The sequence below is a fragment of the Aquila chrysaetos genome, chromosome 3 (genome assembly GCF_900496995.4).
Source record: "Aquila chrysaetos chrysaetos chromosome 3, bAquChr1.4, whole genome shotgun sequence".
Classification (NCBI taxonomy): Eukaryota; Metazoa; Chordata; class Aves; order Accipitriformes; family Accipitridae; genus Aquila; species Aquila chrysaetos.
Genome location: NC_044006.1, coordinates 32,441,038 through 32,468,474, shown reverse-complemented (window position 1 = coordinate 32,468,474; position 27,437 = coordinate 32,441,038). Strand labels below are relative to the sequence as shown.

Genomic DNA, 27,437 nt, shown 5'->3' with positions numbered 1-27,437 from the left:
GCAACGATCCATTTAATAAAATACTCATTTTTGTAAACTCCCTGAAAGGAGTGGGTGAAAATAAGTGTGACACATCATGTGGGCTTAATCTGTTTCGTATAAATTTGCTGTGAAAGCTCTAGTTCAATATAGATAATGTGCAATCTGTTCTAAACATCCAGTTGTACAATAAGGGTAATTTGTGGGAGACAGTTATGGATCTCAAGAGCCCTTTCATCATTCGGAGTATTGAATTAATCTCCTCCTAAATGCTCATTCAGAAAGTGCCAGAAGACTGCTCTGTTTGGTTGCCATGGCAGATATTACTCTCCTGGCTCCTTGGAGAGCTAAATTTCTATAAACTGTGAGTGTTTTCAAGTTTATCAGACCAGTAAGCTGTAGTTACTCTGATTGTTGTTTTTGTTGACAGTTTCCTTCTGTGATATGCTTGCATTAATTTTATTCTTTAAAAAATGTTCTAAAAATTCTTTACCTGTTTGCTCTCTCAAATAGAACAATAACTTTCATTTAGGGACAAAAAAGGGCAAAAAAGTATTTTGCATTTACAGTCTTACAGTCTTTTAGATAAAAATAGAAAGAAATCAGAAAATACAGTACCTGTATGCTGAGAGACTAGTGAAAATGGCAGAACTTTCCAATAAATGCAGTTTGTAAGCAGGGAAGGGAATGAAAATGCTTTTCTCAAGTCTGTATGGGGGCAGATACCGTGAAGGAGATGGGACTGATTTCTTAGACGATAAACTTTTCCATTTGCATGTTCTCATGGTACACACAATCTGCTTATGAGTAGCAGAAGTAATGAAGCCTGATTTCATCTTGATTTATGTTCTGCATTTCCTGAACCTATATACAGCTGTGCGCACGTCCTGATTGAACAACTGGCAGCTACTTGCTGGACGGTAGAAGGAATTGAGTTGCAATGGTGTTTTCAATGACAGGGTGTTGGGTTGGATTTCCCTTTATACCAAGCTACTTGGTATTCTGTAGTTATACATCCTGTCAATTCAAGATGCGTGGTTATGCTTGTTGTTTGCTTGTCCAGATGCCTATCACAATGTGGATGCACGTGTGCTTTGAACACTTGAGCTTGGGATTTTTATTTTATTTTGATGTTTTGGTTACTCAAGATTATTATACTCAGTATAAGCCTATTACTAGGGAGACTAACTAGGTAACAAGCTTATCAGAGTTTGCAATGAGGTACTTGCCAGCAGTTACCAGGTACACACATCAGTGTTCAATTACATTGTTGACCTCACAGAAAATTCTGTGGTTCTGACATCTTTTGCTGGTTTTGGCTGGGATAGAGTTAATTTTCTTCACAGTAGCTGGTAAGGGACCATGTTTTGGATTTGTGCTGAAAACAGTGTTGATAACACAGGGATGTCTTTGTTACTGCTGAGCAGTGCTTACAGGGAGCCAAGGCCTTTTCTGCTCCTCACCCCACCCCACCAGCAAGGAGGCTGGGGGGGCACAAGGAGTTGGGAGGGGACACAGCTGGGACAGCTGACCCCAACTGACCACAGGGATATGCCAGACCATATGACGTTGTGCTCAGCAATAAAAAGCTGGGGGGAAGAAGAAGGAAGGGGGGACGTTCAGAGTGATGGTGTCTGTCTTCCCAAGTAACTGTTAGGTGTGATGGAGCCCTGCTTTCCCGGAGATGGCTGAACGCCTGCCTGCTGATGGGCAATAGTGAAGGGATTCCTTGTTCTGCTTTGCTTGTGCATGCGGCTTTTGCTTTACCTATTAAACTGTCTTTATCTCAGCCCACGAGTTTTCTCACTTTTACCCTTCTGATTCTCTCTCCCATCCCACTGGAGGGGAGTGAGTGAGCGGGTGTGTGGGGCTTAGTTGCTGGCTGGGGTTAAACCACGATGCACGTGAAAAGTAACCCCCTTGTTTGCTACCGTATTACCAAACTCTTCCCTTTCAGAGACATCCAGAAGCAAAGCTGTTCTTGGCGGTCCTGTGTTAGCTGTGCAGCTGAAAGACTCTCAAATCTAACTCCTAATCAACTGTGAATATGTGGGAGGATAACTGCTTTGAATCAGTGACAGTGTGAATGATCGTATGGACAAGCATTGAAGGGAGGAAAGGAAGCTACCGATTAATAATTGGAGTTGTCAGAAGTGTTTTGTTGATATGCAAATTTACCATTTACCTACTTCCAAGTCCTTTTTAGTCTAAGCGTGAGGGGATGGGGCATATATAAACTCTTCAGGTTCTGGGTAAGCAAACAAGTATTCATGTGCTACTTTGTTATGTATATGCATCCATGGCGTGAAACTGCGTAAGGATAGCATGTGTTAGTCTTCCTGGAAGGTGACGTTTGGTGTGTGTACAAAATGTGAAAGTGTTAAGAACAAACCTGAGGGGAAGGCAGATATTTAGAGAACTGAGAAACTCGGAAAAGGATTATACACCATAAAGCACTTGAATTAAGTGTATAAAATACATTGTTTTCCACTGCATTTTCTCTTTAAATCAGATCTGTTTCTAGCACAAGATTGGGGAAAATGCCATTCTGGACAGAACCTACATGTAGTTCAGACTGCCAACAAATCTGTTATAGACTATCTCATTGAAACAACAGCTGAACTATGAAATGATTGAATTGTGAAGTGATTAAATGAAGAAAAATGAATATAAGAAGGTTAGTCACACTCATATGAGGGTTTATTTCAATATGTAAGCAATATAGGGAGCACATTAAGTGGAGGAAATGAGGTCTGATGTGTTCATGAAGGATTTTTTTTTTTTTTTTTAACCTGTCTGGAGTCAACATGCGACCATTGCCTATTCTTTCTCTTTCTTCTGTGGTGCATCATAAACACAGTATTTCTGCTGCATTTGAAGTCTCATATGCTTCTATGGAAAAGCAGCAAGGCTTGACATTTGGGAAATGCGAGAGGTTTTGTGTTCAAAGAAAGATGGTTAGGGTCAAAGAGCATGTCAGTCTTTAATTAGTATGCAGCATCCTTTTCAGTTAGCATGAGGAATATTTTAGATTCTTATTGCCTAGTGTGTAGTTAATTCATTACATGCTATGCTGTAAAAACTGCAAGAAATGTGTATTTGTCAAGCTGAAAGTAACCATTTTTTATTATTCATACAGAGGACGGGATGGTGTACATCTAACAGATTATAATGTATTATGAAATGTATTCTGAGGTAATTTAGAAAATAGACAACAGCGGAGTTTCCTTAACCTTCTCTTCCTGAAACAAGTATTAAACTGAAGTGTCTGACATATATATTTTGGTCAACTCAATATAATATTCTGCTAGGAAGTTGTTAAAATCATGGGGCATACGATGTAGCTTTCTATAGACAGGCATCTATACATCACTGCATATGTATCAGACTTGGCATTGCTGTGTTACAGAAGCAATAGTATGTTGCTGCTCTGTGTTTAATAAGAGACTCAATTCTCCAATATTCAGAGGGAATTTTCATGAAAACCAGATTCATTTCTGTATATGGAAAGCCTCATACCATTATATAAATAGCTGCATGCTTAAACAAAAGAATAAGTTTTCCTGTATGTACTCTCAGCATTGGTTCTCTCTGATGTGCAGTTATATGAATTACGGGTAACATGGCATGCAGTGATAGGTAGCTCATATGCAGAAGAGAACACTGTTTAGAGCAGGTCTTTTGGAGAGATAATGTCTTTTTGCTTCTGAGAAGCAGGCTGTCAGGAGGTTTCAATGGTACCGTTAGGCTCTGCATACCAAAGCATGCTTTTTAAGATGCCAGCTCATATAAAATGGATTAGAGAAGCCAGGAGGAAAATACCTGGCAAAAAAACTAAATTCAGACAGATACTTTTTAAAGCTTTATTGTATTTTGAAGTTTTAGTAAAATGAATGAAAACTAAATGGAAAAGCACGACTAGGAACACATAGAATATTTTATAAGTTAAGGTACTATAGTACTCTTTTCCTTTTTTTTTCTTTTCTATTGATGGCAAGTAAAACTTCAGAAATCATTTCAGAGCATTATGTTTCTCTGTAGTTTGCTAGGTTATTCACCCAGTAATAGGTGTAATGTGCACTGCTTATGGCTATGTATGCTGTGAAATGGATTGAAGAGAAAGATTTGCTTTCATAAGAAGCATTTGGAGAACCTAAAGTTCAGTAGTTTAGTTGCCCTCTTTGGCTTTTGGTTTTTTTTCTCATTTACAGGCTTTGCTGCTGCTTCTTTTTCTTTTTTTTGACACTGATTTAGTTCTTGAGTCTTTGTTAGGGCTGCATAGTCAATCTATGAATTTTTTGTCCGATTACCTTCTTTTCTTAGGAGAATCTTTTTTTCTTTTTATCTGCTTCCTCAGGTGATAATAATATCATTCATATTCCAGCATATTCTTTTTTTTTTTTTTCTACTGCCTCAATTTTTGTTCCATGTGGAAGACGTAGTTGGAATGTGTGTGGAGAAACAAGCAGTACGTGGTAGGTCATTTCTGTAGAGGGGGTTGCCTTTGGCCCAGCCATAGTTGTACTATCTACTTTGTTATCTCGGAGCAAGGCTGTCCAGAGCAATATATACTGCAGTAATGCACATCTCAATTGAAGAGTCTGCTGCAGTTCTATGTCCTCTCCTTGGTCCCTTAGAGCAGAGGAGGAAACACTCAAAACATGTCTTGTTTGGACAGAAATTCTTACCTTGTCAGACACTGAAAGTTTGGTAGAGTATTGGCTTATTCTGGTAGAAGATTACAAACTAGAAAGGAACTTCTCCCAGATAAAACTCCAGAATGAATCAGCGGGGCAGCTGCACAGAAAGGATGGAGAGGTGCAGAGAGTAATTATCTCTATCTAGGGAAAAAAAGGAGGAAAAAACCCCACCCCAAAATCCCAGGGAAAAGCACCAAAGGCATTCAAGATCAAAAAGCAAGGATTTTTCCTTTCAAAGATGAAAACCAGGTTTTGATACTAGAGCAAGTGCTTTCTTTGGAGATTATTTTACATAAGGAGAGAGTCTGATTACACTTGATACCCAGGTAAATGGAGATAATACTAAAACCATTTCTAAAAAAGCTAGGCAAAAAATGCGGTGGTATTTTGAGTGGTATTACTCTAATGATGTCCAGATTGATTGATCAAACTTTCAGGGATGTGACCAATCATAGTTTCTTCAAAGATGTGTTAGGAGGAGTTTAAAATTCAATGCAAAGAAAATATTTTGAAGGTTTAGCAGACGTGTGTGTGCATATTGACTCCATAGCTTTTGATAGGAAAGAAATAGGAAAAAGTTGCAGGATTTTAAACGTCTTCATAACTATTTTGGTAATTTTCATGTAGGAGATGGTACATCTGCCAGAATGGCTCACCGAGCACACGTTTTTAAGATTCAGGTCAGATACCGAGACAAAAGAACTGTGTGTGGTAGGTAACTATTTATATTGCAGTGTTTATATAGTTGTAGCACTTAGAGGGCTTACGCACATTAGGACTTTTGTTGCCTTAGCTCTATAAAAATGCACAAGTGTTAAGTTCCTGCCCCAGAGGTATTTTGGATGTCTGTGCTACATATACAGGTCACCGTCTGCTTGGCTTTCCAGGTTCCAAAAGCTTGGTGCAAGTCTGCCTGTGAACTGCTTTTGGTTACCTAGGAAGGAAAAAGACTTGAAAAAGCTTGGGCAGCAACACAGCCCTAGATGTTTAAGGATAATTTCACTTGCTATTGGAAGAGCAGGGCTGCCTGAAACAAAACAAGGATTGCTGGATATTTGTTGAAGAGAAGCTCTGTGTTGGTGCCCTCTTTGCTTGAATAGTTTGAAATAAATTGAAAAATAAGGAAGCCTGTTTCCCTGAAGGAATAGGGTTTCTTACCAGCATTTTCTTAAGCTGATGAATTTTTTCAAAAGGTAGGAGTACTTCTATACGTATATAAAGAAGTAGTAAATTTGCTGAATAGAGAAGTTTCTTGTGACTCTTGGTCCTTCCTGTTTCTGATTTGAGAGATGCTATCAAATTAATCAGTCTGTCTCTTGAAAAAGGCTTGGTCATCTTTGGGGAGATGGAAAGGTCTGTTCTTACCACAGTGTAGCTAACATTTGGTAACTAGTGCTGAGGTAAAGTCTTAATGAAATGAAAGACAAATGGGTTTGGGTTGGTGGAAGTACTGTTGAGCAAACCCAGAATTTAGCTCGTCTGCCAAGTTGAGAAACTCTTAAGTGACTAAATGAGGCTTACATGTGGTAAGAAGACACCTTTATTCTGCAGGTGGGACACACCCAGAGTTTCCCTTACTTGTTTTTCACTTGTTGATGTTGAAATTATCAGACCAAACCATTAATTAGTTCATCCAGTTAACAGCTTCTCTGGGAGTGATCAGTCCTGTTGTTTTCATGAGAAGTATACAAAGTGTAGTGAACACAGTTAAAACTTTGGAATAACTATTAATAGCAGCACTTGCTTACTTTCTGTATCAAATAGTATTAAGCTTATCTCAGGAGTTGGAAGAATTTTCGTATCTGCTTCAAAAACAAGATTTCTAATGCGACTGTGGAGGTTCCAGTTTATTGCATAAGCATCTAATACAAGAGCATTTATGTGGATCTTAGTAATTCTTAGTTGTATTTTCTTTTCTATTTTTTCACTGATCAGCAGAAATCAAGAAAAGAGATCCACTCATTCACTAACACAGGACAAAGACTTCTTTTCTTCTTTTTAGTCGAATCCCTGCAGATTTCATAAGAGAGAAAATTTTGTTAAGGTGTTATTTATATATTTTTCACAATATTATTTGTGATTATTCCCATGTCACAGAGATCAAAGTCAAGAAGCAAATTCGGCAGATGGCAGTTTCAATGGGATATATTTCTTTGATCAAAAGTTAATAAGATTGCAAAATTCATATATAATTATTTGAAAGTTATTTATATGAGATTAATACTTAGTAACATAGAGTAACATATATAGTATATATTTTAAATTAATGTTAAATGCTAATTAGGATATACTGTCTGCTGAAAAACTCCTTTGCTGATCTGAAGTGTGAATTCCCCATAACATTATGGTAGCAATATTGGCCAATTTCCAGATTTCACAGGTTACAAATGAGGAAGGTGTCAGGAGGAGAATTCTCAAGGTAACAAAACCCAAAAAAACCAACACATGGAAACCAAAACCTAACAGCCTCCCATTAACATTGTTGACAATGCCCCTTTAAATACAAGCATTACACTGACACTGCTCATTCCTTGAAACTAGCATTGTTAAAATCTTCTTTATTTGTTCTTCTGTGTGTGTGTGTGTGTGTGTGTGTGTATGCATTTTCTTTATATTTTTTATGTATGTATAGATGCAGTATACAGGGGGGGAGAGAGAGAGAGAATGAGAATCTGTGTGTGTGTATGCTGTTAAGTTCCTTTTGTAGATGCACTCTCACACTGGCTTATTGTAAACCACAGCCTGTAATTCCATTTCTTTTTACTGGGCATATTCTTTTCCTTTGATGTATTTCCTTACACCATTAATAATTACCGTTATTTCCTATTAATATGGAAAATGGTGCAGTCTGTATGTGAGAGGCATTTGCTTTAGATTATCAAAGAAATCTTTTGCTACAGTTGTAAATTATTTTAGGAAAGAATGTAACTGACTGCCAGGGGTTTTGCAGTTCTGTTGGTCCTATAGTGGTATATGGAATTTTCACTCTTTGCTTTCTGATTGTTTCCAGTTCCAGAAAGGAAACATGAGCCTGTGAGCACAGACATATTACCAAGCTCAAAGTGCAGAAAATGGATTTCTGCAGCTTGTTAATATTTTGTAATTATTTGTCCTGTCCCAGCTTGCGTATTTGATTTGCCCTGAAGGATCTGTGGAAATGTGTGTTCACCTTCCATCTTATACCATCACATAAATTTACAGTGAATTAACTAGGTGACTCACTGGGTAATATTAACTCACTTTACTGATGCAAAATCATATGATGTCTTAAACATTTATTTGGAGTCCTTTGACAGCACTTACTGGCATGTTTTTTAAAATCTGGTTTGTTTGATAAATGTAACAACCTATTTTATAAAGGTCTTACTATAAAGTTTATAAGGCAACATATATTTTTTTGACAAATGGTAATGTTGTACAGTGTTTCTATAGCTATAGGGCAGTTTTAGTGTGCTACAGCTAATGTGTTGAAGAGAAATTATTTTAGCTATTAGTGGTTGCATGCTAGATAATATATTTATTGTTGTGATAGATTAAAATTGAGAAATAGGAATGTGGTGGTACTGGTAACCCAGGGTACCCAGTAAAAGCACTTTGCAATGTATAAGAAACATTTCAAAGCAAAGCCTTGAGGTCTGATAGAATTAAATTAGTGTGGCAATTTAACATGAATCACAATAGTTAATCCCTCAGTGCATGCTGAAGCTGGCACCATTAGCTCTAATTTCCATTGAAGCAAAAGAAGAAGGTCAGTCTAGAACAGTGGCTGGACTGAAGCAGTATACATCTGTTCAACACATTTATTTCTAGGATTCGGTTTGTTGCCAGGCTTTATCCAGCCCCTCAGAGCAGAGAAAAGCTGCAAAGTGGGACTGTGCTAGTGGTACTTTGTTCTTCCTTTCTTTCCCACTGCTCCTGAAAAGTGGAGCGGGGTGATGGGAGTGGGAGGAGGAGTGCAGCTCTCTTCCCACCGGGGAGCTGCCAGCCTCCAGGGCCAGTCCTTTTGGCAGTTTTTCTGCCAGCAAGTTTGACCCTTACTGACCAGTGAATTTAGATGCAGAAGGGAGCGATTTCTCGGTTTGAAGAAATTGGAAGTAAAAGCCTAAGGGAGAGGGTTGAACTAGGACAGTAGAACACAGGACAGGGAATCAGCAAGGAATAAATAAGGGAGTAAAATGCTTTAATAAAGAAAGCAAAAGTACTTGACAGAAATGAAAAAGCGGAAAAAATAAGGAGGAGTGTTACCAAGGCGTATGAAAATTGACTTACTCTGTGCATGGAAAGGCCGCAGAGACACAAGGCTCGTGTTGAAAAAGTAAAAGAATAATTTCAGTGTGCTTACCCTTTTTTGCAATTATTCAAGTTTTGTTTAGAAGGTAACAGTTTTCATATGAAGTTCTAAACCTAAAAATTTACAATGTTATTAAAATAAATTCTTACAAATTTATATGTATTTAATACAAGTAATCTGCTTATGCCTTTATGTATTGTTTTGCACAAAAATTAAGTTAACGGAGAAAAACTGGGATTACAGGGTTGGCAAGGCTTGAAAATAATAAAATCAAGTAGTCAGAAATAATTTCTACATTTTTTCCAATCTAAACCTCATCCTAAAATCTTTTTCTGTAACTGCTCGGTTACATAGTGTAGGGCAGACTAAAGCAGATTTCAGAAAGAGAGCACACACTAATATTCAGTATAACTACAGATTGTTGTTTGTCTTCATGTTACAAAGCTGCTTAAAAATTCATATCTCTTCAGCGTGAAAATAGTAGGTATTATACAGCTTTAATTTTTCATAGCTTGCTCTTTATTACAAAATAATTTCATAAAGCTATGCAAAGAACTTGCTGATAGTATTAGAAGCAGAAAACCACAAAAATTTGTTAGGGTCTCTGACAGCAATACAGATAGCTCTGAAAAGCGGGCTGTGGAGGAAGAGCACCTAGGGCACAGCAGTACTGATGAGTACAGCAGCGCATTGATGTAACGCACAGGAATACTTTGTTGTTCTGGTAAAAAAGCAGACAGGAGCTTTACCGGTCGAGCACTACGTCTTCATTTCTGAACAAATGCGGTAAACAACCTGTGGCAAAGAGGTTTTCTTCCCACTAATTTGCTGGGAAAAAGGAAAAGCATTTTGTTCACTCGTAACCTAGGAAGCACATAAAGGGAAAGTCTGGCTTCACTGAAGTAAACCAGAACTTCGCCATTGCCTTCAAGGAAACCAGACCTTTACCCTTTGCTAGGTTGTTTAAAATTACTACAGGCATAGCAGAGTAATTTATAAATATTGTTATACCTATAATTTAGGACTGTCGACTGTTACAACTTTACTCATTTTGAAGAAATGCAGAGTTATAAAGTACCAAACCAACTTTTTACTCATTTTCAAAATACCTGTGCAAGCTAATTAGCTAATTCAAAGTTTATTCTGACTCTCCTACATGCTTATTAGACAATCCTTTGTAGTTCTCTAAGAGTAATGCTTCGTATCCAGTTGTGCATCTTAAATGAAAATGGCAAGTTTAATAAGCTATACGTGTCCTTTGTGTATGTGTGTATATCTGCATAAAGGTTGTGAAATCAAGGGTTTCTCTAGCCCGGGTCCCAAAGTGGCAATAAACAGGTGCCTAGGATAGAGCGAAGAGCAGAGCTAACATATATTTCCCCATAATATTTTCCCATCCTCTGCCTGTGCTTAGTTCAAGAACTTTCTGAGCCAGATCAAACCATAAATCTACCATAACTGATTTGAGTAATTCACTTTATCTGAACAGGTATATGACTTTATCTGATCAGATAGGTATCAACTTAAATATATTTTTAAAAGCAAATCAATACCTGTAACTGATCAATACTTATGCTTAGCCCAGTGTTTAACTAAGGGAAAACAAGTTGCCCCTTTTTCATGTGTGCATAGTCTTCCCAAGGAGCAGGGCACTTGTCAGAAGGGCAATTTATTTGCCTTGTCACAGGTGTCTTTGGTGGAAGAAGGAATTCTGTCAGTGGTGCTGTTGCCATTCTGAAAGTATTTGCAAAAGAACCTTTGATACACTTTAAAATTGGTAGAACTGATTTCTTCAGAATATTTATAAAATTACTGTAACTAGCAATTGGTTACCAGCTCTGTGTTGATTATTTTTCACTGGGCTGTGAATAGGCAATAGCAGAGCCCCCACAGGAAGTAGAAGAAAGCTTGTCTTTGAAGAGAAAGACAAAAGTGAAAATAATACTGGAAATTATGTTGTAATGACAAGTACTTGAGGCAGGAGAGCCTCTCCAGGGGAGGAAACCTAGTAAGATGACCTGGCAGGTCCCTTCTGTTGCTGGTTTTGGATTCCTTGCCTATTAAACTCTTGAGTAGAATTCAGACTAGCTCTTCTTCACCAATAATTTAAACATTGAGTAGTTTTTCCTACTTTACTGCAGTGAAGTGTTATTTTTTGAATACTGTGGTAACAGTAACTTTAGAATTAAACTCACTTTCCATGCTGATATGGCAGATAAATGGAGAGGCAAATTCCTTGCTAGGAAAAACTCCTTCAAAAGAGTGGTTGCTTTTGCTGTGTGTCTGCCCAGCACTTAGTGTGGAAGTCTAATTTCTAAACACGTGGCTTATACTTCAAGTATTTTTTAATATTTTCTACTTATGCTGTTCAGTTGTTTGATTTCTCTGGTGTCATCTCACGTATTTGTCAGGCTGAAGTTTCTTTGCCCGCTGCAAGAAATGTGGAAATTTTGTACTTGTAGCATTGTGGCTGGTGTGTGGTAGCAGGACAGAGCACAGCTATGCACTCCCTGTGTTTATCTGCTTTTTATATCAGATTTATGTCACAGATAGAAATTTCCAAAAATAGTGCCTGAAGTTGGGTTCTTAGTTTCATATCTGGAGTCCAGTCTAGATTACCTAAATAATTCCCTGCGTAGAGCAACAACCTTTTTTTGTTATTACTTGTTTTTTGGAAACCAAGCAGGGCTCTGTACAGATCCACAAATTAACAAATCTGGAAAGAAATGTGAGCCCAGGTTGTAACTCGGGCCAGCTGGGCTTGGGCTGGGGCTGGGCATGCCTTTGTGTCCGCTGGCAGAGCAGGGGATGGACCGGGCACTAGCGCTTTGGGTGCTTAGGTGTTGGGCTTTGGGTGCCTGGATTCCAGTGATGGCCAAATCTGTGTCCAGAAAGTAATGGCATTACGGAGTATTTCTTTTGTCTTCTGAGGGTTGGGCATCATTCATTTTGAGACACCATCTCTGCTTTTCACACAGTCTATTCCCTGCTGTTGCACGGATTACAAGGAGACGTGTTCGTGCTCTTTGATTTTTCTTCTGTTCTTTTTGTGGCATTAAATAGTTTAAACTAGTCTTTTGCCTTTTGTACAATAGAATTTGTTAAAGGATGTTGGCAAAAACTCTGTGGGTTTTGGCATGTGTAATACTGGAATAGATGTTGTGTGGTGTCCTCAGGGCTAAACCTCTACTACTGCGTGGGTTTATGCACTCGGGGGAGGCTTGTGTCTATAACCCACCAGGTCCCTTTGAGTCTTAAATTGGAAAAAAATGGAAGCACAGAACTCACATAGCTTTGCTTGTCTTTAAAGTGTTAGACTGAAACATATATTCTCTCAGAAGCTGTGTATTTTGACATCACCTGAGCACGTTATCATTCAAGCAGAAGTGTGAGGGGGGAAGGACTGTCGGCCATCTCACTGCAGTGCCACCAACCGCCTTTGAGTCCTTCACCACTGGCGCTGGCATTTTTTCAGACGCTGTTTCGCTGGTTTTGCTATTTCTCAGCTGTGCCTCCTGTGTCATGAGGCAGGTTGAGTGCAAAGCATGTGAGCTTAAGGAGTAAATTAGCATATACTGAGCAACCTGGTTCTTAGCCAGGCTGTTACTGCTATTACAGTTGGTATAAGGCTAACTCAGCTATGTCTGCAGTTACGCTTCAGTCAGGCATATCTATATCCATATATTAGGGCTTTGTGTCCAGACACTTAGTTAAACTCTCAAAGTGCTGAGTATTTCTCTCCCAAAGGGTAGGTGCCTGCTCAGGAGCATCCTACTTACTGTATAAGCTTCTTAAACTTCAGAGAGGAGGAATGGTTTGTTTTACCCATTTTCTCTTGATTGTAACTAGTAACTGAAAATGGGTAATTAACATTATCCAAAGCTCCTGAAAAAATGAATTTTATCATAGCTTACCCTGAAATCATTGAAACATCGTTGACGTGCTGTTAACTTAGGGACAAACTGCACCCTTAAACTGTAGTGAAGTCTGTTTGACCCAGGTCACAAAATTAAAGAAATACATGACTGACAGGCATAGATCTGGAAGGACTGTGCAGTCCGCCCCCCGGCTCCGAGACGTGATCAAGGTCATGTCACTTTGGGTATTTTTGCTTCATTGCTTTCATAGCTGGTCAATAGTTTCTGACTCCAAAATCTATTGACTGGCTGCTTATTGGATGAGAGCTAATTGCATAAGCTGAAGGGGAGAGCATCTGCTAGGCTGGTCTGGCATCCTGTGAGTGTGGTTAGAGCGCATGCTCTTCATTAGGTATTCAGACATATTATTTAACGTTATGTATGTATGTTTCACTTTGCAACTCCATGGTCAGTTACAGTGAAAGAAGTGAATTTTAAAAAGTATGAACTAAACCAAGATAAAAATAATTTAAATGTTCTGAGGGTCAGAATATATAAGCTATACTTCTGAAGAAAATACTATGATAGTATCTAATGTGGCTTCTATTATTTCTACATTTTTGTTCTATCTACTGAACTAAAATAAGGTTCAGCAAAGGGTGACTAATACCATAAGAATATTGTAATGAGTATTAATTAATACTTTGCAATTTAAATCAGAGACAATATAAAGTAGATCAGAAAAAATCTTGGAAAAAAATCTACTACAAATGGTGTTGCTTTGTCTGCTATGGCTCACAGCGCTATTAATCAGGCCCAATACTCCAAGGCACGTATTATGTGATTCTGCAAGTTTTCCTGACTCTGCACTTAGTAATTTTGCAAACTTACTGTTTCATTAACACTAGCTTTTGTACTTGGTATTCTGTCATGAATTAGGCATACAAGAAAGGAAAGAAGAGAATTACTTGTTTGCTGTCACCTGCTATTTGTTCTAGCAGATTCCTACTCTAGATCTGTAGAGTCCAGGCAAACTTCTCCGTCACAATTCCTGTAGGAACAACTATAAAAATCCCTCAGCCTAGAAGGGTCCTCAGAAGGTCTCTAGTCCAACCCCGTGCTCATCAACACCAAATTCAGACCAGGTTGCTGGGGGCTTTTTCCAGTTGGGTCTTGAAAACCTCTGAGGACAGAGACTGCAAAACCTCCCTGGGTCTCTGCTGCAGTGCTTAGTTATCCTTGCAGTGAAATGTTCTTTTCTTTTCTTTTTTTTTTTTTTTTTTTTCTTATTTCTTTATAACCACTTTGTTTCTTGTTTTCCTGTTGTGCACCTCAGCGAAGAGCCTGGCTCCATCTTCTTGCTAACCTCCTTGCAGATATTGGCAGGTGTCTCAGCCTTTTCTCACAGGGCATGTGGATCAACTCCCTGCCCATCCTGTGTCCCATGGCTAGACTTGGTGAAGGTGATCAGTATTCTTACATTGGAGGGCCCCAAACTAGACACAACATTCTAGGTGCAGCCTAGAGGTAAGGAGAATAATAGGTGCAGTGCTTGGTAACATTTCAGTCCTCAAAATGTTAAATTATTGTAATTGCTTACAGAGTCCTTCTCATAAGAGCTACACAATCCAGCATTTGTTTCTTTGTTATCTATCTTCCGTTTAAAATTCTTCTCATAAAAAACCTGTATATTTGCTGTTTAATGCTCATATATGGCTTTTCTTTAGAGAGAGTTGTTTTCACTGGTTTGCAGCATCATAGTGCCATTGGTCTTGGCTCTGGTAAGTAAGGAAGTTGTGAAATTATTCCTACAAGTCTTTTATCATATTACTTAAGTAGGGGGGGGGGAATGTATTCTGGAAATCAATACCCTTCCAGAAGACTTAGGGGTTGTACTGGATGAGTTACTGAAAGTAAGCATTCAGTGTTATACTGTGGCTGTGTGGTATAACACAGAAGTCCTGGGATTTATAAACAGGAGTATACTAGTATAGAAGCTGTTTATTGGTACTGTAAACAAGCATCAGTTATTATCTTCAGCTATGGCAACTAAGAGGTTGCTGAAAAACTGGTCAGAATTAGAAACGAGGCTTAAAAGTTACCCCAGACCCAAAGTCCTTAAGTTCCATTCCCTGCAGAGAGTGTTCAACACCATAGTGCAAAAACTTTGAAGGAGGGTTTGTGGTTCTAGATACAAAGTTACACAACTTTGCACCGTTATAATCAGCAAGAAAAGTTTGCCATTAAATAAGTTTTTACACTTTTATACAGAATAAAATATTGGATGTGGAAGAGGCTTACTGAGTTTTGAAGTGGATGTTAATTTGCCTCTTTTGTAACTGGCTGGTACTTACAGAGTAAGCTGATACAGTTCTCAGAGTTGTCAGCAAACAGCTCAAGGCCCAAGAAACTACTTTTGTTGTGACTATACACCATTAGGAAAGAATAATTTTAATATATATCCATCATGTTTTCATATTATGATTAATTTGAGAAAGTGGAAAGATACCATGTAACACTACGGTTTCTTTAAGCAGTAAACTGCTAATGAGCCATTCTGCGTGGTGAATACAGGAAAAGCAGAAGATGGAGTTGCTGATTAGAAACATCTGCCTTCATGTCTTCTTGTCTTTCACTGTATGGCTATTTACATGTCTGTTCTTCGTATATGCAAACATATGTGTTCATTGAGTATGCATATGGAAAAGCACCAAACCAGTGAGTCATTAACTCCTGGTTTCATTGATTTTCACTTTTAAATGTTATTTTTTAAAATTGTTTTCCTCAGGTTGTGGTTGAATTGTCAGTCGGTGTTAACACACACAGTAGTAAAATTAAAAGTAGTTAGATGCTGGCTTACCAAGACCAAGCATAACCGGAAAATAACCGCGTTCTAAGCATTTGATGCAGAGCTCAGCAAGTACAAGAAATCAACATTAAACAGACAGCCAGAAGTGAGGAATGCAAAGACTGTTAGCCACCTGATAAATTGTTGGCTGTCCCATAGAAACCATATAGGAAAGTTGAGGGTGTTGGATTAGATTATGAGCGTGTGTGAAATGAGCACTGGTAGCAGCAAAAATGCCGGGTTATCTCTGTCATCCTCCCATACAGAAAGAAGGTCACAGATGGATTTGCAAGATAGGGGTTGTGAAAGGCAGTGCGTGCTTCTCAGCCGGAGGGGCAGAATGAAACTCCATGCTGGGGCATACAGTGTCCTTGCTCAAAGAAGCCCTACTGCACAGAGCAAGGTGCAAAGCATCTCGTCGTCTGTGAGCTCTGGGCAGAGGGTTTGAAAATGAAGGTGGGTCACGGTTCTCCTCTTGCCATGCAGAAGGGACCTGGATTTCCAGTGGGGCTTTGTTCAAGCCACAGCCTTAGCGCTGCTAGTGATAAATCCCTTGGCAACTCAACTGGTTTTGCTCTAGTCGAGGTCTGTGGTGTTACTGTGTGTTTCTGTTACTTAGTGTTTTTAGCTATTTCTTTTACTTGCATATATTAAGTAGCATTGTTCGTAGCACTACATCACGAGATCAGACTTCTGTAGACCCTCTAACTGGAGAGTTACCAGTTGTTGATAACTACAGTCCATACCCTGTGTACTAAAATTTGTGTTCTGGTTGTGAACACCAAAGGAAGTAGCCTGATTTCCAGGCTTGCTATGCAACTGTATTTGTGTTGTGAAAGTATCTGTCATGTTTTACTGAAGTGCTTTTAGGAAATTTAATGTTGAAATGTAGTGAAATCTAATTAACTGGTAAAGCCTATTTGTAAACCACATTGAAGAATTTTTGCTATTTCTGCTGAAAGTACTGTCTAATTATATTATGTGTGCTTTACAAAGAAATTTAAACTTAATAAAATGGAAATAGCAAATCTATTGAATTACAGCAGATAAATATTTAGGGCACTTCCTAACAGTAGAGTTTTAGAATAAACTACACTATAGCCCCACTATTATAAACTAATATTAGTTTAAACGTATGCTTCACTTATGTATCGCATGCATAGGCTACTGTTGCTAAGTGTGCTGTATAAAACAGACCATTGAGTTGGTACAGCCACGCAGCCAGAGAGAGACATGATCCCAAGTGCTGTGCAGAGCCAGGCCTAGCTTGTTAGGGAGCAGGACTGTATGATCAATTGTCATGCACCGGCCACCTATTTTGCAAAACAGAGGCATAAACCTTTCACTAGTAACTCTCAGCTGATAATAAATGAAGAATTGTTTCTTGAGCCAACTCATTTCTCAACTATGCCTCTGGTTAGTTTATAGAGGCTTTTACTACCCTCAACTGAGCATTGCTTTTATTTGTCATTAGGTATCTAGTAGGTTTGAAAAGTACATTGAGAAGTTTTTAATACCTCTTTTTCTGTATTTTTAAAATACTACTTAAAACTTACAAAGAAATGTCTTTTTGATGGAAGAGTAGTTAACTCAGTCCCACAGGTTTGCCAATGAGCCTGTTGGGGCCATCAGGGGAAAGGTGATCTTAAAATGTACCTTGTCAGTTCCTTTTGTCAGTATCAGAAAAAAAATACACTCCCTTTCCCATAGGTTGTCCTAGAGAAATATTTTCTCAGTAAAAAGGAACATTTCCTTTCACAGTAAAAGAAAAGAAAATTTAAAAATTCTTCAGCCTGAACTTGGCAAAGAATTTCACTGTCTAATGATGCCACCACATGTTGCTTGCCAAAGTGATAGCTCTTAGGGGAGCCTGGTGCTGCCAGGTACTGCAAAATATGTTTTGGTATTAGAAATTATAAAGAAGAAATGAAACATGCAGCTCTTGGGGTTCTTACATTGCTTATGATTCATTTCTCGAAATGCGTAAGTGACTGCATTTGGACTGGTTTTGCCCAGACTGTGTGTGCCATGGCAGCATGTGAAGCTATTTTAAGAGTTTTTTCTACTCGCTGGCCCACTGAAGAAGCTCGGAAATTTGTTTGTTCGTCATATATTTTAAATATACTAGCATAAGATTGCCAGCATAAGAGAATACTAGCCTAAGATTAGCTCGGTTAAAATTAGGAGGGCCTTCAAAAATAAATGACAGTAGTCCCGCTTGTACAGAATTTTTGGACAGATTACCATCTAGTCACCATTAGTAGTCATATGCTTGGTTTTCTTCCAGACTTTGGCAAGCCCTGCAGAAATCAGAGAGTAAAAATACCTTTCCAGTTTTCTACATTCCTCATCAATCCCCATATAATTACAACAACGCTCAGAATTTAAGAAATCATTCTAAAATAAGAGAATAAGGTTTGAATTTGATGAATCCTAAAGTGAACTAAGTTGCTGTCTTCTGTATCTTTTTAATGTTTTTACAATAAGGGTAGAAGTCACTTTAATTAAGATGCTGTAGTTTTATACAGACATTTATTTAAATAAGTGAATCAGGATGCAGAAGAGGAATCTGTATTCCAGCATTTAGCTATGGCTTTTTTTCTGCACTGTTGCTATGGAGAACCATATAAATATTTGTATCACAAACTAATTTTACTTCCCTTATAGATGGCATGGCAATACAGATAAAAATGGTAAAGAAGAGTTATTGTAGGTGGGGTTTATCATGCGGAGTAATGTTTTGGAATGGGTTCAGGCACAGACTAGCAGCAAAGGGAAGCTAGAATGTGCTGCATTAAAGCAATCTGACATCTTTATGTTACGGGGTAGAAATTGAATGAAAGTGTCCATTGTATTTGCAGTTTCCTCTTTTCCAATTTTTTTTTTATAGCATTATTAGGTATTTGTCTTTCTACTAGCCCGTATGTACTACGCCATTTGTATAAAATCAAACATAAGCATAAAAGAAAGAACTTTAAATTTAAGGAACTTAAGCATGTGTCCATAGCACCCACTGGATGGATGATATGGAAACTACACAACTGCTTAGGAGCTGGAAGCTGCATAAAATCATTTCTTCATGTGATCACTCACGTTTTTCATGTTCAGCTCTTTTCTTTCCTTGTCTGCCAAATTGCCTCGAAGGTGGCAGTCATGCTGGACACCAGCCTATGGCCTCCTGAATTCCAGCAGTGCTGTGCATCTCCTTGCCTTTGCTCCTCACCCTGTCCTTTGGGCTGGTCTCCATCTATTCTCCTTCCTTGGACTGTTGTCTCTTGGTCATCTTCTTTGGGAACTTAAGTCTCTGTGATTATTTCTTAGTATATGAGGGTGGCTTCCAGCCTTCCAGACATTGAAAGACCCTTAGCTGATAACCCCAGGTGATGTGTGAGACACGCCTTTGGCACAGTTTAAACTCCGCACTTACTGCTTCTTACTGTTAATTCTGTGTTATGAAACATCCTCTTTAACAGGAAGCTTCAAAAAAGTGGCTCTGGTTTCTCTTAGTAGATATTTTCAGCGCCTGGAATTGTTATTCTGGTTTCACATTGAGATCTCTCTGGTGGCATCCTAAGATAATGAAAACAAAAATGGTTAACAACAGGATTGGAAATAACACGTATCACCATAGCAGTCTGCTACCTCTTTCTTATATCACAGGATGTTTTCGTTCAATTCAATAGCAAAAAAAAAAAAGGGCAATACAGAAGTTCCAAATAACAGTTACAGCTTAACATTTGTGCAGTGGGAAATCGGGGCGGCATTGTGTCAGTAGTTCATTGACCTTTTAGGATCCCTTAAAAACTTAAAAGGCTAAATGACTTTATGATTTTTCTAAAAATAAAAAAACCCTCTACAGTATCAAAGACTTCACAGTGAACTAAAATACTACATCTGTAAAGAATGTACCTTAAAGATGTGCATACCACTTGGCCAGTAGGTAGATTGTCCCACGGACTAAGCAAATTGCATTCGTGTCTTCAGAATGAATATCTGCTATAACAAGGAATAATTAATAATTTTTTTAAAATTCCCTTTGTGGCTGAGATTCTGATATCGCAGTCCTTCACTGTGCTGAGCATTTTGCTTATCTGAAGTTATCTCAAAGAACTATCCTGTATTTTAATAAATAAATCTGTGATTCAGAGATAAGGATTCTTAATTCCAGCCTGGTATTGATGCCTTCCTAAATGGAAGAGCGGATTTCCAGCAAAGCCCATCAGCTGTGCCTGTCTGTGCTTACTGCCATTGTTTTAGGTAACAGCCAGTGCTGCCTAAGAGCACACAGGCATGACCAGAGATAGAGGGATCGGGGATTTCCAGGAGCAGTGATGCCGACGCCAGCTTAGACGGTGCACTGTCATGAGCACAGTTATTGCCCAGGAGTGGCAGAAGACAGTTCCAATACAACAGTAATTTCCCCCAGCTTTTAATTTTGCCGTTCTTACAGCAGTTCCCCCTGGTCATGAGTCTGAGGGAGAAGGGGTTTTTTCTGTATCTGTTGGGCCCAGTAATTTCAGCGTAAGGCATTACTCATCACAAAAAGAATTAATTAACATACAAATTGCATCATCATTTACTGAGTCTTTTGGTGGGAAAAGCAATACCTCTGTTAAAACTGTGTCATTTGGAAAAGTCAGGCATAACAGACTTGCGTTTTTGTTTTTAACTACCAAAGCTTGAGTTAATTTTTTTTGTGTCGTTTTATTACTCGGTTGGATTCAGAAGTGTCCTCCTTTCAGATTTTGCTGTTTTGTGTTAATTCGTCATGCTAGCACTGCACTTAGTGTACCTTTTCTTTTTTCCCTTCTCTCACAGCAAATGAAGCTTGCGGCTGAGTCACTGAAGGAGTAAACATGAAGGAACGGAGATGACTAAAGCAGTCACATGTGGATGCAATGCGGGCACTTCTTGAGCGTTTGTTTATGATGATGTGTAGCTCTCAGAGTGTGCACTCTACCATCTATTCAGTAGGTGGCACCTGCTTATATGATACTTGGTAAATATTCTTTGCCTGACACTGTAAAAAAAGATATTTTCTCCTGCTCTCTTGCTTTCTTATATGCAACTGTTCATGAAGTTAACACCAAATAACACTCCAGCTTATGCTAGGTCTGGTTGAAATCTGCCAGACTCACTGTGCTGCAAGTGATTGAAAACAGATCCTGCGAGTAAGCATCCAGAAGCTAACAAGAGTTTTCAGCTGCAACTTTGTTAAAGAAAAAAATAGAAGGTAGACTGGTATTTAATTCACAGTGTACGGTCCCCTTTGGGCTTATTGCCCATTTTGTTCCTTTATTACAATAGCTAATCAGTCCTGTATTATTTCAAAGACTTGCTTATTAGCTACTCTTTGCACATAGCAAATAAATTTAAGTATTTTATGAATTGCGTAATGAAATACATGGTTGTTCCCTATATGATCTGAGAACTAGTTAAATATTATAAAGTATGCATTATATACTCCTGTGTGCTAGTTATTTAAATAAGACCCAGCTAAAATCTGTTCAAAAGCTGGGTAAAAAGCATTCAGTAGGAGGCAGATTGCTGATCAGTAATTTATGAAGTGTATTTATTTTTTAATTTACATTAGATTTTGGTATCACTTCCTTGGATCTCAAACTGCAGTATTGTATGAATGGATCTTCTGGTTAAATGAACTGATAGTAACAGATCAATTAAACTTGATACTCGATATACCAGTACTCGTGTATGTAGTGAATATCTGATTTTTTTTCTTGCGTTTCACAAAAAGGCAGGAGCGTTTCATTGTTTTCTGACAGTAGTAGGACCAAAATCTACAGTGTTTGTTCCTGTGACCTTGAGACAGTTTATTTTCTCCTGCTGTGACCTTCATCTTTGGTAGATGTAACTTACCTATATCTGATACTTGCTGGAATTCTGTTTGGAAAAATCTGTTGTTACAATAATTAAGGTATTTGCCTACTTTGCACATTTCAGATTTCTGCCACAGGGCCCCCACAGCAGAGTAATAGAACTAAGGCAAAATAATGTATTCTGCCTGGAATTTAAAATTAACATTTCTCAAACTCTGCAAGCGTGACCCAGTAAGAAACGACTCTGTTCCCTTGGGAAGAGGAGCAAAAAACTGTGCTACAGCTGCTGTCTCTGTTCTTGTTTCTCCCACTGCGCGTCCCCCACACTGCTGCTATTTCAGGGGTATCTATCTCACAGGCTGCTGCTGTTTCACAGCCTGTTCCTGAGGTGGCGGTTGCAGGGTTGTGGCTGCACAAGCTCTGCCCTGAGCAGCCAGCAGGGATCTCTCAGGGGAGCATGTCTCCTTTCCTATGGCCCTGTAGAGATCCCAAAACCGAAGCTTTTTTGAGGAGGGGACCACCACGTTCTCCATGAAAGCTCCCCAGCTTTGCAGTTTCTTGCCCACTTTGATCTGAAGTAGCTCCTGTTTGTTTAAGTTTTACTCGTGCTGCCTAGTCAGTGTTTTTGAGTGAACAGTTCAGAAGAAAAATCTGTGGGAGGGGTTCCTGGTGGAACATGTTCTTGTGAGCTTGTCACTGCCATTTTGAAGGGATTCTGCTGGTCTGCTAATTTGTGCTGGTTTGTGAGCCTAAAGTTGGTGTGTTTGTTTTGCTGGTGGCAACTGTATCAGGTGTCCGGAATAATTTTCTAAGATGGGTTAGAAAAGGAATCGAGTTGTGTCTCAACTGTGATCATGTGAAAAAAATAAGTAGACTTCTGCAGAACTGATGTTGTGGTTGTCCTTGTGGTCCTTTCATTCTCCTGTTTTCTGTAGACTAACAGGAAAATCTCTAGTAAGGTTTAAGTACCTGGTGACATAAGTAATGTTAGCTGTTGCCCTTGCCTTGGGCAAATCTTTCACTTCTGCTTAGTTTCCTTACCTATAAATGGGGGTAATACTGTTCTTTAGGTGGATTCTCCACCTAAAGCTAGTAGGTATGGAGGAATTATGACCTTCCATAGTGTGAGTGAGTAAGAAGTAGGAGAATCCTTTGTTTTATAGGGATTAGAGTTTGTTCTAGATACTGGGAGAACTCGTTTTAGCATCACAAATGCTACACAGTCATGACAGAGAGTGTTTCTGTCCTAAAGAGCATACACTTTAGCTTGCTGAGAAATGTTACCTGTACTTTGCCAAGTAATACTTTGTCACCGGCCTGAAATTTAGCTCCTATTCCTCTGTATGCTGTTCTTTGCCCTTGTACTGGGGGAGTGCTGTGTTTAAAACATACGGGTTTAATACTGGGGTTTGGTTTGTTTTTTGGTTTTTTTACATTCACAATGTCATCTATTTTCATTTCTCATTTGAGAGAAAAAATGTTTCTGTCTATGCTTCTGAATGTATTGTTTTCTTTCTGCTGTAGGTGCATCTGTAAAAATCGTGGGATGCTAGGGACGAAGCTTACTGACAAAAATCTGTTGTCAGATGAAAATATGAGAATAAATAAGATCCTTAACAGTAACTGCCATTCACAAGCTGTGTAATCTGTATGTCTGTTCCTAGTCTGGGTAACTGTGTCCCCCAGGCACACAGGAGTGGAGACTTTACTTTCCCATTGTTCCCAGGCCACCCCCCAGCACAGAGCTGACATACAAGGCCAGATCCAGTTTTCTCAATGTGCGGTTGAGAAGGGCACAGTGGGCTACAGGGGAAAGGGGCAAGTGCACTGAAGGGGAAGGAAACGAAGGCACCTAGATCAGAGGCGTCTGGTTGCCAGTAAGTGTCTTCTGTCTCCTTGCTTGGGGTCAGTGAGCCGTTTGTGTACAGCGATAGCTGAAGCTGCAGCTCGGGCCCTTCAGGCAAATAGTGGTGGGTTCGTGCAGGGGTTGTGGAAAGTGTGAATGGGCTGGTTTATGAGCGTAAAGCTTACGCTCTGCCTGTGCCCCCACTACGGGCAGCGAGTCCGTCCCTGGAGGTTCATGGCGTGGTCCATTACCCAACTAGAGAGACCCTTAGACCTCAGAGACAGCCTTGGCTCTGGACCTTTCAGGAGTGCAGGCAAACAGCCTTGGGTGTGCGGCAGTTCTTCCAATGCCCGAGCCTAAGGAATAAGTTCATGTCTGGTCTCAAGCTTTAGGAAGGAACCTAGGATGAGTCTGGAGGCATCCTGTTTGGGAAGTCAACTGTGTGGGAGTAGCCTGTACCTACCTATCTGGAAGGCTTGAATTTTACACATCACCTTAGTAGCAGTGGTAACAACCAAGACGACTGTTTTTAAGGAAAAGGCCAGTCATAAATAATTTACTGGTAATACAAAAGTTCTCTCATCAGGTGTGTTGTGAGCCACAGGTCTAATTGTGTGGCCCAGAGGGATCTGCTGACTCAGGATCTCTACTGTACTTGCTGGAGTGCAGCAGCTCCCATGAACTTAAGGACAGTGGAAGAGGAAAACATGGGAATTGTTACATGAATAGAGGTTCCTCTGTAAGCAGGCAAGCAATTCTGGGTATTTTTGCTTACCTCGACCAGAGGGAATCGATCTCGAATCTCATTCAGGAGGACTTGCACTGACTGAGAGTTTACTTCCTTATTCAGATAAGCAAAGCCAGTGGGAACCGTGCCTACTACCGCCAAGCGCTTTCTTCAGGAAAGCTCTCCCATCCATGCCTCATCCAAGAGTTGGAGGGGTGAGTGCCAGCATCAGGCTGGAGCTGACAGCAGAGCCTGGTGACTCACCTGTCAGCCCTGAAGACTGATGCCCGTAGAGAGGAGGGATCTCTCTGCACCCCGCTGCTCGATATAAAACACAGTGGTGACGGCACCTGTCATCACGGGTGTGATGAGGGCGATCCTGGGTACGGTGTAAGAGCGCTCATCAGCCCTTCCTGCTAGCTCCCGGGTCTGCAGCACTGAGCCGAACCTCTCCCAGGCCTTGGGCACTGAAGCAGAGTGTGTGCAGCACACAAGAGCCCAGAGAGAAAAACAGATCCTTCCCTCCCGCCTCCCCCAGCCCTGTATTTCTCAAGAGAGAGTAGTGAGGGGGAAGAAGTTACACAAGCGTTTGCTGAAATTAATTGCTAAGGAGATCTGACATGACATGTCTGAGAGCCTAGTGAAGTCCTTACAAAAACCCCATGCTTTTCAAGTTAAGTAAGTAAGGAAGTAAGTCCTCTAAACTTGCATTTTTCATATGACATAAGTCTTCTACCATCTGAGAAAGTGAACAGATATCATCCTTTTTTTCCCCCTAGTATAACAGACTTCACTTCGTCACTAATTCAGGGTTCTTGACTTCTAGAAATTGATGTCATTTGTAATACACACAGATAGGCCAAACTGAGTCAACTTGTTACAAGTAATTAAAATTGTAAGCTCAAAAAAACCCAGTAACCAGAGCCTCTGCTTCAAGGAGGGAGCAGGCTAAAACAACAGCCACAGAGACATTGCCCTGGAGAAGGGCTGCCCGGCTGTCCCTCGAAACACCGTACTGACGTGACTTCAGTGAGGGAGCCTCGCTGGCCTCAGGCAGTAGGCAACTAAATGAGTGAGTCACTGTTACGCTTTCCCAAGTACAGTCACGTCCAGGTGTTATTACTCAAACACCTTTTATTGAAAGCAAGTCATAATCTGGAATTTGCGACAGACGGATCTGTTCTGATTCATCCACAAAAACTTAACCATGGGAAAGGCTGTTGGGGTGGCTTGGTTGTCTCTAATGTTTGGGACGTGCCAGGCTTCCCCTGTTCTCTGTTTATTGCCAGCCATCCACGTTGGGATTTCTCTATAGCTGGCTAGCCCATTTCTTTATTAGGTAATGAAAAATTCATTAAAAAAATCGGACCTGTGAGTACCGAGATGTTATTGCTGGGCTTTGATGTCTTAAGAAAGAGGAGGGTAGTACCAGATTTGTAACACTGTTCCTCACTCAGGCATGGTCACAGCTCCCCCCGCCCCACCAAGTTCTTTGGCTGTTCCTTGCCTGCTACTGCCTCCACCCCATTGTGCATTAACCAGCACCGGGAAGCTTACCGGCAATGGCAAGGTCCCAGCTGCAAAAGCCTGTGGGTACAGCTTTGCACAACTAGCCAATCATAAAGTAATCATACATTAATTGCATATAATTACATAATCTGTTAAATGCCATTAATCCCTGTAAGTGTACCAAACATCCTGTGTCGATACCATCTCTGCCTGGTTACAGCTCATGTTTCATGAGCAGTTAAATCCCAGGCTCTGTGTTAAATCGCTGCAGAAGTTGTGGTGACCTGCTCCAACCACAGGTCACCAGAGACATCTCTGAGGGTAAACTGGTAATGTGCACGAGAAGGTACCAGAAACCACCTGCTCTCAGGCAGTCCAGTGCGCATGCTGGTGGGGCAAAATGGGCAGAACATGTTCCAGAAGCACTGGCTAGCAGTGCTACCCCTCCTCAGCCTGAGCCGCTTTTCACAGTACCATGGGAAAAAGGTAGCAGTAAGAAGCGTTACTCTCCCAACTACACATTAAGGTGCAGCAGTTTGTAAGTAAGTGACAGCAGTGAGAGCACGCGCCTGGATTTCAGCTTAGGTATTTCAGTTGTTCTCTTCCTTCTGTACCGACATACATACGTACTTTTAGACTAAATGTTCAGGAGCAGATGTTTTCCAGCACGTGGCAGTCTAAACACTGCAATGTGGGACAGAGTTGTAAGATGTACTCTGTGAAGCAGCTGCAGTAAACACATGGAATTAACTCCCAGAATCCTGTTACTTGTGACAGCACAACCAGAGCAGAGCATGCAGAGCTGTGTCTTGCACTGTGGTTTTAGATCTTGGGCAGTTTGGGTGATGATAGCTTTTTCTTAAGGCGCCCATCTTTTGGTGGAGTCAGCATGCTCCGGTCCCCACTGGTGATGTGTATCAGTGCTGATGCTAACATTTTTTTTTTATTTTTTTTTTTTTTTTACTATTACCCATTTTACATTGCAAAGAAGAATAGTACTGGGTTAGGTTTGGATGAAAAACATTCAATCTATACTGGTGAAACTTCCAACTCACATACATACACCTTCACAAGAACAACAACAAAAAAATACTAGTTTACACACCACCTGTGCAGATTTGCAAACAGGTATACAACCAGTCATTTCATCTAACAAGAAAAACCTGAGACAAGTAAAGCACCTTACTTTCCCCAAGAGTTACAGCAGGGCTGGGTGAGGTGTCCCTCCCATGACTGTAACAGACAGAGGTGTGGCCGAGATGAGATAGATAAGACTCATCTGACTGACTTGGGCACATGCACAGCAAATATTTTAACTGAGATTTTTGAGACTCATCGTGTTCTGTATTCCAGAGCTGCCAGGCACCAGCTGCCAGAACAGCACTGGGTTTGCTCAGATGGTAAACCGGACAAGTGTAACATTGCAAGTGTTCTCTCGTTGAACAGCGGCTTGTAAAGTTCACTAAACCACTAAGTTCTGCCCAAAAACCAGCAACCTCAACCTTTAAACAAAAAGCTATTCTAGTGGATGACAACTTTTAAGCCCAAATGAACAAGTTTGATCTATGAGAGAGAATGCCTGGAAGTCTGCAAACCAACATGCATCCACACACAAAGTTGTATTTTTTCAAGGCAACTGAGCTTACATTTCTACTGCTTTCTATTTTAATTTATTACTCTACTCAGCACAGGCTGCAGCACGGAGAACGCGTGCCCAGCAAGCATGTCTCCAGAAGCTCTGGCCTCCGCTGCGCTGCAGCGTGGGGACAGGGCCAGGAGCTTGTGCCGCCCTTAGACAGTGAACACCAGGAGTAACAAGCCGCATTGACATGCAAATCATAGG

At 40.0% G+C, this 27,437-nt stretch overlaps 1 protein-coding gene across 4 annotated transcripts in view; it reads left to right on the top strand.

Annotated features, from left to right (window-relative positions):
- The window catches only part of ANO10 (anoctamin 10), a 130,001-nt gene extending 108,624 nt beyond the window's left edge, over positions 1-21,377 (top strand). The window contains exon 13 of one of the 4 annotated variants that reach the window (XM_041122635.1): positions 20,494-21,377. In XM_041122635.1, coding sequence (XP_040978569.1) covers positions 20,494-20,529 — 36 coding nt within the window. In that variant the 3' untranslated portion in view covers positions 20,530-21,377. Of the gene's footprint in view, positions 1-1,936; positions 2,203-20,493 lie in introns of those variants that run through there. The other 3 variants (XM_030010008.2, XM_030010007.2, XM_030010010.2) reach the window with 3 other exon arrangements.
- Positions 21,378-27,437: the final 6,060 nt, after the last annotated feature.